The 19,074-nt window shown below is 46.5% G+C and overlaps 3 protein-coding genes across 3 annotated transcripts; 2 read left to right on the top strand and 1 right to left on the bottom strand.

Moving 5' to 3' along the window:
* Window positions 1-1,923: 1,923 nt before the first annotated feature.
* Window positions 1,924-2,550, top strand: LOC142473422 (histone H3). Its single transcript, XM_075580667.1, has one exon. The coding sequence runs from the start codon at window positions 1,945-1,947 to the stop codon at window positions 2,353-2,355; it is 411 nt and encodes a 136-aa protein (XP_075436782.1). The 5' UTR covers window positions 1,924-1,944; the 3' UTR covers window positions 2,356-2,550.
* A 356-nt stretch (window positions 2,551-2,906) lies between these two features.
* Window positions 2,907-3,792, bottom strand: LOC142473421 (histone H1-like). The gene has a single exon (XM_075580666.1). The coding sequence runs from the start codon at window positions 3,756-3,758 to the stop codon at window positions 3,102-3,104; it is 657 nt and encodes a 218-aa protein (XP_075436781.1). The 5' UTR covers window positions 3,759-3,792; the 3' UTR covers window positions 2,907-3,101.
* Window positions 3,793-17,283: 13,491 nt separating this feature from the next.
* On the top strand, window positions 17,284-17,659 carry LOC142473420 (histone H4-like). Its single transcript, XM_075580665.1, has one exon. The coding sequence runs from the start codon at window positions 17,307-17,309 to the stop codon at window positions 17,616-17,618; it is 312 nt and encodes a 103-aa protein (XP_075436780.1). The 5' UTR covers window positions 17,284-17,306; the 3' UTR covers window positions 17,619-17,659.
* Window positions 17,660-19,074: the final 1,415 nt, after the last annotated feature.

Below are 19,074 nucleotides of genomic sequence, written 5' to 3'. Positions count from 1 at the left end.
ATATATCACTGTTACACTAGTTTGTAAGAGTAGCTAATGATAGCAATTGTATAGGAGATAGTTACTTAGTAGGATTGGTTAGTTGAGATTGTGACACATTTGAGCACTAAGTAGTTATTTGCATAGAAAATGATCACACTAGTGTTATTAACGTGGTCGCTTGAGCACCTGTTTAGGTAAAAGTAATCACCATGTTGGTTTAGGCACATAATAATAATAATAATAATAATAATAATAATAATAATAATAATAATAATAATAATAATAATAATAATAATAATAATAATAATAATAATAATAATGTTATTGTTGTTATTATTATTATTATTATTATTATTATTATTATTATTATTATTATTATTATTATTATTATTATTATTATTATTATATGTTAGATTTAATTCACTGAGGTTGTCACAAACAACGTATTAATTTTATTTTACTTATTTCTGTGGGGAAAAAAAATATGGTCTCCAAAAAATTAGAGTATTGAATGTATTGATTCCAATGCATATGTAATGCATTTTATCTATAAATAATAAAAGAACAAAACAGCATTGGATACGTTATAGATAATATATTAATTAGAGGAGGTGAACTATTGGAAAAAAACAACTGTTTTTCTCTTCACCACTTAAAGTAATGATTGGTAGGTTCATGTGTAATGTTTGTTCATAGTAATAGTGTGACAGGTATTAAAAGTGAAGGCTTATTAAGAATGGGATATTGAGTGCAGCTTTGGGGAAAATATCTCTTCAATTTGTAGTTACAAATAACTAACTGACTTATTCAGGATACATAAGAAATCTATAGTTTAAAAAAGAATGAACAGTATGAGAAGATGCATTAATTAATAATAAAAAAAAACATATTGAAACAATGGAAATATATCCTTATCCAGATCTGCCTAAATGGTGAAATAGTTTGACAAGCATTGGAAAAAAGATGCAAAAACACAGCAACAATTAATGCATAATTAAATAGTCATCTTACATGCTAATATTGTATCTGAAAAATAAAAAACAAGTCTTGATATAGTTCAGCTTCTGTTTAAATGTATTAGATAGTGTGTATTTACATTGGTAATTTTAATATTTCATATGCAGTGATATAGTTCAATAAATAAGGAATGAGGATACGTTTAATAGATATCTTTAAATACAGGCCCCTGTTCAGTCTAGTTATATTACTCTAACATCAGATGTTCATCTTTATTTAGAAAATACACAATACATTATGGAATATTTAATTTGTGCTTAAACTATAACACATTGTGTATACACATATACAGACTTGGTATTTTAATTAAAAGCAAACTACTGTGACTGGAGCATTAGAGGGAAGCCAAAGAGCCCGGTTAGGAGCTGATCAGATCACACAGAGCAGTGACAGCGAGAAGACATTTAGGGAAGCCCCATTTATAGCGCAGCACTGCCACCGTGTGGTGCTCTGGGAACTGCAGGCATTAAGGAAACGAGCCGCGCGGTTCCGCCTCTTTGTGTCTCTGTGTTCGGGTTTATAATAATAACACAATGTGAACATTAGAAGAAGAGGAACCAAGAAAGTCCCATTGAAGCAATGATCTGGGAAAGAAAACCCCTCATATTACATTTCACCGATTAAAGATCATTTGAATACTTGGTATAAGTACATGTTCCATGTCAGAGAGCTCTGTGCTGTATCTGTGCAAACACTAATGTTATCACATTAAATCTTTTTAATTGTCCCACTTACAAGCACTAAATAAATAATAACTTTATTAGGACGATATCGGTCTGAGGCGGGATTTTTGAACATCGCAACGGCTTTCACAGAACCAATCAGAGCGAAGGGCGGGACCAAAGCAGCCAATCACAGCGACCTGCATCCATAAATACGCAGCTGCAGCGTTTTTTTTCTTTATTAGTTCCTGACCGGAGACGCGCACTGACACAGCAGCACAGGATGGCCCGGACCAAGCAGACCGCCCGGAAATCCACCGGAGGGAAGGCTCCCCGTAAGCAGCTAGCGACCAAGGCTGCCAGAAAGAGCGCACCGGCCACCGGCGGAGTGAAGAAGCCTCACCGCTACCGGCCCGGTACTGTGGCTCTCAGGGAGATCCGCCGCTACCAGAAGTCCACCGAGCTGCTCATCCGCAAGCTGCCCTTCCAGCGCCTGGTCCGGGAGATCGCCCAGGACTTCAAGACTGACCTGCGCTTCCAGAGCTCGGCTGTCATGGCTCTGCAGGAGGCCAGCGAGGCTTATCTGGTGGGGCTCTTCGAGGACACCAACCTGTGCGCTATCCACGCCAAGAGGGTCACCATCATGCCCAAGGACATCCAGCTGGCCCGCAGGATCAGAGGGGAGAGAGCTTAGGCCGGCTGCACCCTGACTTCATTTACACCCCAAAAACAAAGGCTCTTTTAAGAGCCACCACATTTTCAATGAAATTGCCTGATCAATATTAACACACGGATACTGATCTCAATATAGAGAATTAAAGAAGTGTGTTATCCTTGTACCAACATATGTACTTGATGTGTGACAATTTAGATAAACGCACCTTCAATATTTGTGTATTCTTTGTCATGTGATATATAGACTTGCATGCATAGTCACCATTTCATGCTGTATATGGCTGCACGTAAAGACAAACCTGTAAATGTCCCCCCTCCCATGTGCCACTGGTGATCAAACTGAAGTGTTGTGGAATAGCGTGTGCTTGATGCTTTCAATGTGATGTAAACACTTTTTTTAATAACATGGTGATAAATACGTTTTTCTGATGTAAACTACACTTTTTTTTAATTTTATATAAACCGTGTATGTGAACATTGTTTTTGTAGACACAAACAAAACCATAATGTCACCTAATATGTCAGTTTGTCTGAGAAACATTTATTCGTGAAATAGGTTAGGGACTACAAACTTACACATGCACCTTACAGTGCTTGCAGTATCAATTCATATACACTTGTGCTCTGGCAGTGTAACACAAACCCCTGCATGGGATAAGTTGGAGAAACATTCCCAGTTACACATTATGTGCACAGCTCTCTATGTGGGGTTGTGGTGGCTCTTAAAAGAGCCTTTGTGTTTGTAAGAGGCTGAAGTTCTCGGTCTCACTTCTTAGGAGCTGCCGCCCTCTTGGGCTTTGCTGCTTTGGGTTTGGCTGCCTTGGCCTTAGCTGGACTCTTAGCAGCTTTTGGCTTCGCAGCCTTTTTAGCCGCCGGGCTCTTCACAGCCTTCCTGGGCTTGGCAGCTTTAGACTTCTTTGGGCTTTTTGCTGGCTTCTTGGCGGCCGCCGGTTTCTTGACCTTTTTGGGGCTTTTCTTCACTCCCGCCGGAGCCTTTTTGGGTTTCTTGGGGGACTTGGCGGGTTTCTTTGCCACTGGCTTCTTGGGTTTCCCCACATCCTTTTTCTTGGCCGCCTTCTCCTTGCTCTCCAGCTGCTTCTTATTCAGCTTGAACGATCCGGAGGCTCCGCTCCCTTTCAGCTGGATCAGGGTTTCCTTGCTCACCAAGCCTTTGAGAGCCAGCTTCAGGCGGCTGTTATTCTTCTCCACATCGTAGCCTCCTGCAGCCAGAGCCTTCTTCAGAGCGGACAGGGAGACCCCGCTGCGCTCCTTAGAGGCGGACACAGCTCTCACTATCAGGTCGGACACGCTGGGACCGGACTTTGCTGGGCGGCTTTTCGAGGCTCCGGCCGCTTTCTTCGGCTGCTTCTTCTTGGCGGCGCTTTCAGCTGGAGGAGGAGGAGCAGGAGCGGTCTCGGCCATTGCAGCTGCAGGTAAAATATCCCAACACACTGACAGAAAGTTATACTGGGGGCGGGGACCTGCCGGGACTTATATAGAGAGCCTGCTGCTCTGTGATTGGTTAGTTATCGGAGTGAGCTTCTTTCTCATTGGGTATAATCACTAAGCCCCGCCCCTGACTCTCATCCTCCCGGATCACAAACACTGCTCTGACTTTGTGTTTCTGAGGCTGCAAGAAAAGGGCATTTTATCCCCTAATTATTACTCACATCCCCCCTTCTTGCATGCAATTTATAAGGAATTATATTCTCTTCACTGCTGTATCATTTTTCTGCTGGGAAAGTACAAACACAATTAGGAATAATGGGTGAAAGTTCGGCTCTGTAGCCCGGGATTTGCCAGATTTCATTCATATCTGTCTATTTCTGTCACTTTTACTTTGCTCAGACTAAATGTGCAACCTCCATCCTCATACAGTGACACTAAGGACATATTATTCTACAGTATCAGTTTAAAATAATGTGCATATAAATATATAAACATGGTCTGGGGATTCACTATATATGTACAAGTAGCACAATAATTCCTGTGCAGTGTACATTGCTATTTCATGTTGTTCCATTTCCCCGGTACTAAGCTCTGTATTATTCCATTGTCAGTTATGAATATTGGTTATTAAATGGGAGATTCGAAAAGTTTTGTATTCCATCTGTTCTGCAAATGAATAGTTTATAATGATATGTATGTAACATTATGTTTTCTAAAAACAATCATAGTAACATACACATCATGTGAATGACAGTAAATATATTTTAATAATGTAATAATCAAACAACTATTTTGTTTAAGCTTTATAATACAATTGGGAAGTGTTAAAAATATGTTTATCTGTGGGTTACAAAAAAATGAGTATGTGATATTAATGGAAGATTAGGTTATTTATCACCCTGTGTGTTACATAACTATGTAATGTCACTATTAGCACTATGTATAGGAACTGACATGTTTTGTGACCATTGTCACCAGAGACCAGAACTTTTAACATCTTTACATCAGGATCACTATCACCAGAAAATAATAATAATAATAAAAATAATAGTACGTTCTTGTATAGCGCTGCTAGTTTTATGTAGCACTTGACAGGGACATTTTGCAGACACAGTCCCTGCCCCGTGGAGCTTACAATCTATTTTGTTGGAGCCAGAGACACAGGGAGATAAAATGACTTGCCCAAGGTCACAAGTAGTTGACACTAGGAGTTGAACCAGGCTTCAAACTCACTCTCAATGCCAGTGTGTTTTACTCAGTGTTTACTCACTGAGCCACTCCTTCTCCCGAATGACACACTAGTTGAATAAACAAAAGTTTATTCTGGCAAGCCAGAAAACACACAACATACACGTGACGGTTGGGGTAGCCAGCCTCACATAATAAGGTAAAGCCTGGCGTCTCTCAGCTGTGTCTCCGTTAAACTCCCACTTGCTCCGCTGACCGGGCTTCTCTGGCGCTTCTCAGCTGAGAGCAGTGCTTGTGTATGCTCTTTAACACAAAGCACTTTTTAAAAGCCTGCCAGCGCATCTCCGATCGCCTCCATAGGTTGTCTGGTTCCCTACACCGGCCTCACTCCTTACATAGCCCCTGCTGGATATCCTTAACATGGAGCAGGGGCCCTTGACCAATCACAACATGTATTGTGACGTTGCCGCCAAACACAGGATGAGCGCTCGCCCTGCTGCACAAATGGGGGAAGGGGATCAGCTTAAGTGCTCAAGACCAACCCTGCAATAGGTCCCCCCGGTCAGCCCCAAATATCCCGCTGGGAAGGCGCCACCAGGTCTGCGGGAAACAATTGGCTCTAGCCCAGTGAAAGCCGGACCCCGGACCTTATTTCTAGCCCTTTCCTGCTCACTATTTTTTTTCACCATGAGCCTTAATGGTCCCCAGGCCTGAGCCTGGGGTGGGCATGCTTTCCCCCGATGGGGAACAATGACAGCCCTTGTGCTTTCTTCTCCTCCGAGCACAAGACTGACTAAATGTGATACTGTGAGGATTCGCTGTTCTGCTGCTCCTGCCCCTTTAACCCTCACTTGCCCATTGGACTACCATAACACTCAAGAGTGGCAAACTGGGGTGGAACTTACGCACGGTGCGCGGGTTCTGTGCAGTCCCCTTCGGTCTCTGGGCATGGAGCGCGTTCTTGCTCCTCCTGTCTTGATGCGCAGCGCGCATGCATGGTACACGGTCTTCCCTGTGGTCTGCGGTCTCCGCCCCTCTGACCCGCCCCTGTCCTGGCATCACCCCTATGCAGCGCGGTTACGCCCCTCACTCCGCCTCTACCTCAGCGGGTCCTGCTTCTGGTACCCGGCCCTGTCCTGATATTGCTGTTATGCGGCGCAGTTGCGCCCCTCTTCTATCTCCATGGGTCTCGCCTCTGGTTTCCGCCCTCATGGCGGTGCGGGTGTCGTGGCGCACAATGACAGCGCGTAACCAGGTCACCTACGGGTTTTGCGGGGGGCATGCACAAATTCTGACGCGGTAGCTATTGGCTGTGTAATAGGACACACCTGCATGATCCAGCAGCCTATCCTGTACCGCACGTCTGCTTCCTGGTTGCCTCCCATTGGTGGGAGGTCCTATAAATATGCTCTCAGAGCTCCCAGTCATTGCCGAGCATAACCTCTGTTTGTGTGACGCTGCACTCATCACCTAGTTCCTGTCTGCCTGAACCCTGCTGCCTGACCCTGCATGGATACTACTCTGTGATGCTCTCCTGCACTGACCTTGGCTTTGGCAACTACTATTCTGTGATGCTCTCCTGCACTGACCCTGGATTTGGAACCACGGCGACGCCACTCTCTCCTGCACTGACCCTTGCTTGGCTCCACGACTACTCTACGCTCTACAACCCTGACCCTGGCTACTTACCCCAACAATCCGCTGCTCTATACTCCAAGATTCACAAGTACCTCACTTACCCTGTATTCTGTTACCCTGATCCGGCCTGTACGACTGTCCTATTCTGTAGATGTGCCCTTGTTGTTGTGGTTGGCGTTCTATACAAATCCCTACCTCAGCCCCACGGTCACGCCTCGTTTGTAGTGAGCTACGGGTTACAGATACTCCCACTTGGAAGTCTCTGCAAGGGGCGGGCTCATGGACTGTGCCCATCTTGGATAGGCTTACACAGGCCATGAGTCACCACCTTACTTCCTTCACTGGGGGGTCACTGGCTCATAGATTAACCTGTTACTGCTCTGAACATAATAGGGACTTACATAATAGATACACTATGTGGGAAAGAGAGGTATTATGGGACATACCCTCTAACACTGGATAGGGGTAGTTTGGGCAGTTAACACGCAGGTGGCCCAGCCAGTTACACAAGGAGCACTGGCCCTCGTGGGCAACCTCCATCAGCTCTACTTCAACTCCCTGGGTTTTTGACTTCTTCCCCCCTGGTTTGGTGGCCTGGGGAGGGTCAGCTACCTTAGGACTTTTGACCGCCAGCACTGGAGTAAGGGAAAGGAAACGCTATTCCAACTGTGGCCGTGTGGCCACTGTCACGATGGACGGAACGTATCAACAATTTTATATTTAGGGAAATAGATTGAGCACACAAGTTGAGCAAAATAAACTGACATTTATTTCCTTAATAGACAGACACACGACAACCTTAGAATATACTTGACAAAACACTTACTGAGGAAGAGAATGGGATAGAATGTCCAGAAGTAAAACAAAGCACCAGAATATTGTCTTTTAAAATGCTGTCCTTTTGCAAGGGGCGTAAATTGCCAGCCCAATAAGTCTGTGAATATTGCAAAGTTCTTTCTGGTCCATTGGGGATCGTTAGATAACCCCCAGCACTAACGGAATCCTGAAGAAGAGTTATGTCCTTGGTTCTGATGTAATTAACTTGTTGCGTTAGGGAATCGTTGCTGCTGCTCTTATCCGCTTGTAGAAGCAAAGTGGAAATTTGTTCACATTGTAAAAGAGAGACGAAATACAACGGGGATAGCTTAGGGAGCATGTATATAGGGTCGGCTAGCATATCTATAACATACCCGCCCAATCCCCTTCGTGGGAACCTCCATCCCACCAATCTCCATCTTGCCCCCAGTTTGCAGATGGGCACTACAGGGATTTCCAGTTGATACAGCGCCTGTGCAACTCTGACACCTGGGCTGCCTACCATATGAGTGCTCCCCTTTTTACCTGGCTTCTCCCAGGCTAGGAGTTGGACCAAAGGTGTGAACTAGCCCAGATGACTAACAGGATCTCCTGGTCAGCGAGCATCCCGGCTAATTCACACTTTGTGGCTCTGGTACTTTCATTTGCAACACTTCCCTAGATCCATAGGCATTGCCCTAACAGGGAGTCTCTGAAGTTTGCAGAAGGAAGTGCCCCCAGCTCATCGGTGTAAAACATGTGGTTACTGGTTGCATTGCAAAGGCAAGTAGAAAAAGCCTCATCCTGCCTGTACATTTAAAACTGCAGCCAGAAAGGCACTTTATCAAAAATATATGTTCTTTTTGTCCTAAAGTCATCACTGGAGTTATCGGCATTCGGCCGTGCCTGGGATGTCTGCCAGCAAGTAGGCAAGCCAGGTGACAGTGCGAAGGCTCCACTTAGACCACCAGCGGGGCTAGGTAAGCCCTTTCAGCACAAGGCTGTTCAGTGGGACGGCGGCATTCACTTTCTGTAGCCCATCGCTGGGAGTTCTGGAGAGCCGGATCCTACCTGATGTCCTTGGAGAAGCAAGGCAGGGAAGCTCAGTGTAGCAGGCGGGACGCTGATGTGGTAGTGGTTGTGGCCACTATTTGTGGGGCTAAGCACCCGGAGACGGAGACCCTGAAGACTATCTCAGAGGCGGACCTCAACCCTCCAGGGCTTTCCCCAGTTGCCATTCCAACTATGGCGTATAATTGTGAGGCTCTGTTTGCCATGTTGGGTCAAGGCGCAATGGCAGACCATCACCTACAGTTAACCTAAATACTGAGAGACCTTGTCAGACCTTCTCCTGCCCTATCCCAGACCCCGAAATGAGGCCCCAGTACCTCCCTGGGGTCTGATAATTTATAAATAACATACCTCCCCACACACCACATTTTTCACCATTGTGTCCAGTATTTTTGGACAAGACACTTGGCAACCCTAGTGCTGGCAAGCCAAGTACTTCCAGAAGCTGACTCTACATGAGTCGAGCCGAGGTTGAGTCAGCCATGAGCCAGAGGGGCTGAACGAGAGATTGACCGAGACATTGCCGGTGAATCTGTCTCCATGAGAGCAACCTTGCTGGCTTAGGAATGTGCCACACAGGTGCTTTGACTTCTGGACGCCAAGATGACGGACGACGGTGTGCCCCCAAGTACACAGCAAGAAAAGTGGGTACTGACCCCTGCTACTATGCCGGTTAGGAGAGCACCCCAAATTGTTGACTCTCTGCAAGTCACCAAGCCATGTGGGTCAGCCGGGTGCCGAAGATGCTTTAGCAAAGACGGCAGAGGATGCCCATGAGGGCCAGTGCTCCCGGGGAGACCAGTTAAACCATCTGCGGATGAGTACCCCAACACATCCCAATCAAGTATCCCCAATCTGGGGCAAAGTCCCCAAACAACAGGGCTTACCGACTATGAGAGGCTAGCCCCAGCAAAAGAACCACAAGCAGTTGTGCGGTTCCAGCGGAGGACCCAGTCAGCGATCCCTACGGCTGTGTGCAGCCATCAGGCTGGAGGACTATGCAGTCCATAGAAGAACAGTTTTGCATCCATGGGTCCCAGGTAATCGGCAGGCGTTTGGACTGGGGGACCCCAACACTACAGCACCTCTTGAGCAACCTGATATGGTTAGTCCAGAGCATCCAATCCCAGGAACGGGGATGCGGGTGGAGCTGCCAGAGGATGCTATTTGACTGCTTTCACAGGGTGCAAATGTTCGGTAGTTGTCCAGGCGGAGGTGCCTTTGGTGCTGCTGCCAGACACAGTGTTTCTTGTTCCCCAGCTTTTGGTGCCAAAGAGTGTCATGATCTGTGAAGAGACAAGGCAGGTAAGACCAGACAAAGCCCAACCAAGCAAAACCTGTGTCCATAATTACTTGAATACCAACCCCCCCCCCACCTTTTTCAAATCTTCTGACAGTGTGACGGAGGGTGAACGGCCAGAGCTCAGTGAGTGGTCCCCCGATATGGAGGGCATAAGACCTCAGTTGGCAGAGTCTGTCTGTTCAGTCCCCCAGACCTTATGTGTTTTTTGTACTGTGCCAGCTATGGGCAGAGAGGGGCCAGCTATTGTGTCACTGGGTGGGTAGGGAACAGTGTTTATAGGGAGCTAAGGAGATCCTGCTTATGGGGCATTAAGGGGTTGCTCACACCAGAGCCTGTCTAGTGCAAATGTTCTGTGGGTTGAAGGCATCCCGGGAGGCATCAGCGTTTGACCGTGCCCGGGAAACCTGCCGGCCGGAAGGCATGGCCAGGGGACAGTGTGAGAGCTCCCAGGAGAATGCCACCGGGACTAGGTGAGCATTTCCAGTGAGAGGCTGGGAGTGGATCGGCGGTATTTGTAGTATATAACCCTCCAAAGGGAGATTGAGAGAGCCAGGCTCTGCCCAACGACCTCTCAGTAGCAATGGGAGAAGGCTTAGTGGAGCAGGGTGATACAGATCTGAAGCTCGCAGCTCCCCAGTGGGAGTGGAAGCAAAGCACGGCTGACTACCCCAATACCGTGTGCAATGGCCACCTTTGCCAGGCTTATTGTGCCCAATGTATAGGATTTTTTCTTTGTGGAACCCTTCCAGAAAAGAGCTAATCACTGATGTCTGGAAGTGGAAAACTGTATAAAGTGGGGATAGGGATGTGGTAACTACACATCAACACAAACATTTTATCATGCCGTGATGGTCTTCACCTACTGCTGACAGTCTTTACTTCAATCCTCTGCAGATGTGGGACCTGTCCTGTCAAGGCAACCCGCTTCATCGTCCGCTGACCTGGGACCTCTCCTGAAACCTGGTAAGTGAGAAATAATGTTCCTTGATTGTAAGTGTCAAATCTATGGTGTGTCTTACAATCACTGGCAGCTTACACAAGAGGAAATACGGTAATACAAATAACACATATAGTCCAGGTCCCCTCTGGACTTCCCCCTTGTTCCCCGGCCCCCCTGGTTCCGCATATTAAGAGATACACCGTTGCTTATAGTTTATGTTGTTGTTTCTTGTTTATTTATTGTAAGGTCCGGGGGAACACCTCTCTCTAAAGGGGCTCCCCCCTTGACTTTACTCACCCCCACTCCAGCTCTGCCTTCTCGCCGCTGCGGGCGGGATCTCCCTTCTCCTCCGCTTCCCGTGGCGGCTTCTGATCTCGCGCATACGCGCGCACGGCAGAGGACTTTTACGTCCTCCCTCAGGGGGAGTTCCCGCCCCCAGCTGAGGCTGCGCACGCCTCTCCCGCGCGGCGCACATGCCTGATGTGCGTGCACCGCTCACAAGCTGCACATCTAGCACAGCTGTGGTGAGTTTCTCCCTACCAATCCCTATCTTTCCTGGGACCGCTCCCTTGTTACTCCCCCTCTCCCTATTGGTCCTTCCTCCTACTTATACCTTGCTCAGCCATTCATTCTTTGGCTGAGCATAGCTTTGTTTGACCTGTGTTAACCACGGTCGTGCCTGCCTCAGTTCCTGTCTCTTTGTCTCCTTAGTGATCCCTTGCGTACCGAACCGCCCTGGCTGTGGACCCGCTCTGGTCTTCTACCCTAGGTTTGTATCCTGACCCCCTGGACTCCCCGACCCCTCCACCTCGGTTTGCGGATTCCGACCTGCCTCCCGGCTCTGGACCCCAGGCTCTCGGTACCACCTATCTTCTGGAACCTCCCTTCTCGTCTGGCGAGTATCTTACTTTATCTTATACTCCCAGACGGTTCCAGACGCCTATTTTCCACTTTCCAGGCATGTCCCCGTAGCTGTGGGTGCAGTTTGTTACCCATCTCACCTCAGTTTCGGGGACCCTCCTTGTCCGTGGTGAGCACAGCGTAACATTTATTTAACACAGATATGATCGCACAGATTAATTTACATTAATGTTTTATAAAGTACAAGTAATTTTATTAAAATCTATCCCTATTAAAAATGTATTCTATATTTTATCAGTGAGTAATTATATACATTTTGTTTACCCATTACACCTCTACAAGGGTTCACAACACAACACACACACCATACAGCAAAGTGGTTAGGGATAAATGCAACTTATTTTTTTTCCCGCTGAGAACCTGATTTTGTGGCATTATGTGACTATGTTTAAATAGTCTGGGAGTGTTACCTTGCTAACATGCTTCCTCACCTTATTTCCCTTTCCAACATATGTTCTTATCAGGAATTGCACCTTTATAGCCAAGAAAAGTGCCTGGTGGCTGTTTGCCTTTAGCTGGATTTGCACAGCTTGTTATAGTTTAGGCTAAGCACTGCATGCAGGCGGCACGCTGAGAGGCAATTGAACCTGCGGGCTGTAGGGAGCGGGAGCGGGGGGGGGGGGGTGTGGTTTGAGCGGAGAGCTCTCCGTGCTGACCCTCCTCCCCCTCCCCCTTACCCCTCCCCAGTCGGTCCGTCCACACACACACACACACACTATATATAGATATATATATATAGAGATATATATATAGAGATATATATATATATATATATATATATATATATATATATATATATATATATATATATATATATATATATATATCTCTATATATATATATATCTATATATATATATATATATATATATACATACATATATACACATATATACAAATACACACACACACACACACACACACACACACCATATATATATATATATATACACACACATTCACATACACATACGCATACACATGCATACACATGCACACACACGCACACACACGCACACACATGCACACACATACATACACACGCGCACACACACTTCCCCCCCACCTTTTGGAGGTGGGGAAGCTGCCTCTAACACTCCTGACCCGGCGCTGATAGACTCACCAGCGCACCACGTGACGCGTCACCGCTCGGGATCGCAATTCTCTTGCATCCCCAGGCAGCTGACGCGTCACAGCGCGTAGTGAGCCTCGCCGGAAGGAGGCAGCGGGGACAGATGGGCAGCAGGTAGGGGCTGGTGGTCCGCGCGCGCGGCCGTCCGCAGCGGGTCCTCAGCCTTAGGGCCGTTCTATAGTGGTGGGGGTGCGCACGCACGGCAGTTATAGATGGCTGAGGTGAGTCAGCTCTTCTATACAAGGGCCACGCGCGCACGCCAGGGAGCGGGGAGCCGACAGACTGCGGCGAAGACGGGAAAAATACCGGCGCTGAATGTATGTATATGTGTGTATATGTGTGTATATATGTATGCATGTATATGTGTATGTGTATGTGTATATGTGTGTGTGTGTGTGTGTGTGTGTGTGTGTGTGTGTGTGTGTGTGTGTGTGTGTGTGTGTGTATGTATATGTGTGTGTGTGTGTGTGTGTGTGTGTGTGTGTGTGTATATATGTATGTGTGGGTGTGTGTGTGTGTGTGTGTATGTATTTGTGTGTGTGTGTGTGTGTATGTAATGTGTGTGTGTGTGTGTGTGTGTGTGTGTGTATCTGTGTGTGTGCACAATGTAATACATTTGTGCACGGCTGCACACACTATATAACAGCCCCTAGGCCGTGCTTATAGTGCCTGCGACAGCGACACAACATCGCACAAACACAAAAGCATTGCCGCCGCAGCGTGCGCTTATAGTGGAAACTTGAAGCCGGCAAATTTGATTTTTCAGGGGCCGTCGTGTCACGTGACGGTCCTTCAACCAATTAAATGCCCGGAATCCTGCACCGTCGCGGCGAAACATAACTTTCGCCTGTGGCGACGGGTGACGTCACCCGTCGTGTCGCCGTCACCATCGGCGGCGCTATAACTATAGGCACAGCCTTAGACTTGTGTTATGGCTTTATAGTGATTTCATGTAACTTCATTCCCACGTGACTTCAATTTCGAAGCAGCACTGCCACCCTGTGGAGTAACTGTCAACTTCAGACATTTCTACTGGAGGATTTGTGTTTGCTGAACTTGTTTCCCCGGTCTGCATTTCTTCCACGTGTCACCTCATGCAGGGTAAATTAGAAATAAAAGCAAATTAATAAAACAGGGATATTTATTCAAAAAAATACTGATGAATGTAGTTGATCATACACATCTAAATATTACAAATTAATTACATTTACAGATATATAGATGCAGACACAATATAATTAAATACATGAAATAGATGGCACACAAATGTGTTCGTGTGAGTTGGGCAATACTAGGCAAAGCAAATGTGATCACTGTTTATTGAGATAAACTTCCAACCAATCCTATCACTGACCGTTCTGTTCTGACTGACAGATTAAATCTGTCAGTGGTGATATTGGATACCGAGGCTTGAGCCTCATTACTCCAAGTTCTCTTGTTGAGTGTATTGTCGCACTCTTTAGGAAGCTTCTTGATCTGTGTTACTTGCCACAGTTGAGTTGGTTTCACAGGTTCAGCGCTGTGATGGGTCGTGGGTAGCGGTCAAATGGGTTTGCAGAGATCGCAGCAAGCTTCTTGATCAGTGGGTTTGAGTTCTGGTCCAGTTCCTTGTAGAATTTCTTGTTGAGCTTCTTTAGATGTTCATCTAACATCTCGATACCCAGTTCCCTATGAAGGTCTGCTATTCTTGTAGGAAGTGGAGCGTTGGACGCAATCCGCAGCGCCTTGTTCTGTAATTTTTGGAGAGATGATCTTTGATGTTGGTGGCAACCACTCCACACCGGGGAGGCGTATGTCATTGTGGGTCTAATGATCGCCTTGATCACATTGACTTTGCTCTTGATGGGCATGGTCCTTGTCTTCAGCAGAGGGTACAGTGCTGCCAGCTTGGTTGTTGCCTTCTGTTGAATCTTCTCAATGTGGTTTCTCCAGCTTAGTTTGCTATCTAGGATTACACCTAGGTAAGAGCTGTTTGGCTCCCATTTGACAGCCTCTCTGTTGAGGGTGATTGGCGGGTGTGCCTTGATCCTCTTTTTGGTAAACAGTGTAGCTGTAGTCTTGCTGGAGTTCAGTCCTACTTGCCAGTCGCTGTACCATGTTGATAGCATGTCTAGTGCTTTCTGGATGTTCTTAGCTACTTCTTTCTCTCTGAAGGACTGGGAGATGACTGCCACATCGTCTGCGTAGAGTGCCAGTTGAGTCTTGTGGAGGTCTGTGGGGATGTCATTCATGAAGAGGTTGAAAAGGAAAGGTCCCAGGACTGATCCCTGTGGCACGCCAGCGCGGATGGGGCGTGTTGTTGAGAGCTCTTCCCGCACAGCCACGTGGAATGTGCGCTCCCGCAAGTAGCTTGCAGTCAGCTTAATCAGGTAGTTTGGGAATTTCAGGTTGATCATTTTGTGCAGTAGTCCTTCATGCCAAACTCTGTCAAACGCTTTGGCCACGTCCAAGAAGACAACTCCAGTTGATTTGTGGATGTTGAATCCATGGCTTATTATGTCAACGACTCGCAGCAGCTGATGGTTGGTTGAGTGGTCCTTCCGGAATCCAAATTGCTCCTTTAGTAGAATGTTTTTACCAGAGGCAAAGTGGCGGAGGCGCGTAAGAATAACTTTCTCCAGGAGTTTTGACAGTCCAGAGAGCAGGCTTATCGGACGGTAGTTTGCAGGATCCCTCCGTGGTTTTCCAGGCTTTGGAAATACAATGACCTTGGCTTCCTTCCAGGATTGAGGAAAGTGCTGGAGCCGCATGCATGCATTGAAGATTTCTGTGAGGCATTCCATGGCTGCCGGCGGAAGCTTCTTGATGGCCAGGTTGGTAATTCCGTCACTTCCTGGTGCTTTGCCATTTGCCAGCTTTTCTGCAAGTTGCATTATCTCAGTCCTGGTGCATCCTTCAAGGGTTTCCGCTTCGGTCTCTGGTAGGTGCTCGGTAAGATGCCTGTTAACTCCTTGCTCAACTTCCCGTGCTATTTTGCTGGCTTGGTTAGGCCTAAAAGTTGTCTCCAGTGTGTCAGCGAGAACCTCTGCCTTGTCCTTGTTGCTACATGCCAGGTGGGTCTGGCCCTGGATCGGTGGATTAGGCTCCTTCTTCCCGGTCAGGCGTCGGGTCATTCTCCAAACAGAGTTGTCGGATTCCTTCAGCTTGGCTGCTGCGGCCTCCCACCTCTCCCCCCGGTGTTGGCTGATTTGCTGTCGCAGTAGTCTGGCAAGTGAGTTGTACTTTACCAGAAGGTCAGGTGTGCGGAACTTCTGCCACTGGCGTCGGGCCCTGTTTTTCTCAGCAATCGCTTGCTTGATCCCGCTCGGTAGGTCGTAGATGGAGCAGCGTTTGGGCATCTGTTTCGGGACGCTGTGCTCTATTGCATGTTGGACTGCGGTAGTAAAGGTGTTAACAGCATCATCAATGTCTCCGTTGGTGTCCAAGGGGCGGGGGTTTGTGATGTTGCTCAACTCTTCTTTGTACAGGCTCCAGTTCGCCCTGGTGAAGTTGTACCTGGGTGTTTGCTGGTGGGTTTCCATCTCGTCGCCAACAGTAATGGTAACTGGGTTGTGGTCTGAGGTCAGTTCCGCCAGGGTTTCCAACTGGACAGAATGTTTCACATTCTTCAGTAAGACAATGTCCAGGACATCCGGTGTGTGGCTTGCAGTGCCTGGGTAGTGGGTGGGTTCTGTAGGGCCAGCCACTACAAAGTCACTCTCCTTTGAGTAAGCAAGAAGAGCTTGTCCTCTGGAGTTTGCTGTCCTTGAGTTCCAGCACCGGTGTTTGGCATTTAGGTCTCCCCCGATGATGGTTGGGACAGTGGAGTCCAGCAGAGCTTCCAAGTCTCCCAAATGTAGCTTCACCTTAGGGGGGCAGTAGGTGGCAATTAGTCGCAGTGGTCCTGTTGCAGTCTTTACCTGTACTCCAGTGGCTTCAATACTCCGGAGGGGTGGTAGTGCAATCTCATTATGGCTGACCCGTGTGTTAACAATCACAGCCGTCCCACCACCTCTGGCTCCTGTTGCCCGGTCGGTACGGTATACCCTGTGGTTCGCCAGGCTTAGTTTTTGGTTTCCTTGAAGGTGGGTCTCCGAGAGCAGAGCTGCGCATACATTCCTCGATTCCATCAGGTGAAGGAGTTCATCTGTCTTCTTGCTGATACCATTTGCATTCCACATCACGATGACAGAACTGCGTTTAGATGTTGCTGCCATGGTGGTTAGTTTCTGTGCTCCTGAGAAGGGCCGGGATGAGATTCGCTATCATTGTCACAATGGGGTGAATATCCATTCTCGCAATAGCGCTCGCTTTTTTAAGGATGAACCAATCCTATTACCACGCGGCGTTTTTTTATAAACAGTAACGGCTTTCACTGAGCCAATCAGACTAAAGACTTTTTCAGCCAATCAAAATCAAGGAACGTCTTCCAGTGCAATTCACTTTCTGCCCTCATGGGGTGTCTGTGGTTTTCACTCAGGTCCGCTCATACTGCATATAAGCAGCAGCTTTACCACAATTACCTCATTCGCTTCTTGTTTTGACACTTTGCAGAATGACTGGTCGCGGCAAAGGAGGAAAAGGGCTCGGGAAAGGAGGCGCCAAGAGGCACAGGAAGGTTCTTCGTGACAACATCCAAGGCATTACCAAGCCAGCTATCCGCCGCCTGGCTCGCAGAGGAGGAGTGAAGCGCATCTCCGGTCTCATCTATGAAGAGACCCGTGGGGTGCGCAAGGTTTTCCTGGAGAATGTGATCCGGGACGCGGTCACCTACACCGAGCACGCTAAGAGGAAGACAGTCACCGCTATGGACGTGGTGTATGCTCTCAAGCGCCAGGGCCGCACTCTCTATGGATTCGGAGGCTAAACGGTGACACTTCTTACCAACTGAGGATACGGAATTCACATTCATTTAACCCAAAGGCTCTTTTAAGGGCCACCCACATTCTCCTGTATAGAGCTCTGGTTACACCGCCATCTTATTCTGACCCGTTTTCATGTTGCTGTCTCTGACGGGACTCAATATTTCATATTGGAAACGGGTTAGAGAAATACAATTCACTACAAAACCACCAGTATGTGACAGCATTTTGTTAGAGCGCTTTATGTACGATTCTTTTCTATGAATTGACATGTACACTCGTGAGTTATATAAACTTTGCTATTCTCCCTTCATACTATTAACTGCTCATTCATAAAGCAAACTACAAATATTGGTTTCACTTTTTGATATAACTTCTCTGAATTAGAAGTGTCTGCACTTGACAGATTTAAATACGTGATTTTAATTGCTCGATCCATATACACATTTTTTTACATTACACATTGGTACAATCTGCAAAAGAAAATGTATCTGATAAATGCCTTATCTGTATTGATTTTAACCGCTATGAAAACAATTACATTTTTATTGACTTGCATAAAACAATGACACTGTTTGAGCATTCATTCATTATTATTTTGCTGTCTTTTCTGCTCTTAAAACAGAATCCCCAATGCAAATGTTTCATAAAATAGTCACTCCTTTTATATTCCATTAAATAGTCCCATATATTGGGCATCATGTATCAGCTTTTGATGAGAAAAAAATGCAATCGGATTTTCTTTAGCACTTTCTGTGACTTTTATGATTCTTTGTCACAACTGTAAATCTCATACATATTGATCACGTTTTTTGGTTTTATGATCATAAATACAACCCCGCGTTTCATGTGTAAAACACTCGGTTTGGGGATCTCGGAACAATTATACAGAGAAGGTAAAAAGGCGCCAAAGCTTTACTGTCTGTCATTCAAACAAAGACCACACGGTGGCAGTATTGTTTTGGAAATGATCTGGTTTCTGGAGACCTGGATTTTTCACAATGATCTGAATCAAAGGTTTCACCTCCAGATATTTGTGTTAAATACGTTTTGCGGATTCCCTTTAATATAATTAGTGAATTAAGTTGAAAATCAACAGGACTCTAGCATCACTTCTTAAATCGCACAAATATGTGACTGATGTGGGGGCTGAAACTGCCAAAGATGCCACATTTCCCACACAATCTATACAGGGAAAACACAGCAGCACCAAAATAAAGGCAGCAAAACACACACACGTGTGTAACTCACATTAATAAGAAACACTTGGGGTCTTCCTTACTTTTGTGAACAATGTTTCTAAATCAATCTGTTCAATTAATTCAATGATCCTTTGTTTTTTTTATTTCAGTCACACTTTATCTCAAAGATTATCCCGGAGACCAGAACGTAACCCCGGGATCAAGGCACCAGAACGGACAAAGCGTTTCAATAAAGAGAATTTATTCTGGCCGTATCCAG

This window comes from Ascaphus truei (assembly GCF_040206685.1).
Source record: "Ascaphus truei isolate aAscTru1 chromosome 12 unlocalized genomic scaffold, aAscTru1.hap1 SUPER_12_unloc_1, whole genome shotgun sequence".
Taxonomy (NCBI): Eukaryota; Metazoa; Chordata; class Amphibia; order Anura; family Ascaphidae; genus Ascaphus; species Ascaphus truei.
This window is presented reverse-complemented; position numbering and strand designations above follow the sequence as displayed.

Bases quoted from the DNA above. Each gene is read 5' to 3' on its own strand.
- LOC142473421 (XM_075580666.1), bottom strand. From the start codon at position 3,758: ATGGCCGAGACCGCTCCTGCTCCTCCTCCTCCAGCTGAAAGCGCCGCC.
- LOC142473422 (XM_075580667.1), top strand. From the start codon at position 1,945: ATGGCCCGGACCAAGCAGACCGCCCGGAAATCCACCGGAGGGAAGGCT.
- LOC142473420 (XM_075580665.1), top strand. From the start codon at position 17,307: ATGACTGGTCGCGGCAAAGGAGGAAAAGGGCTCGGGAAAGGAGGCGCC.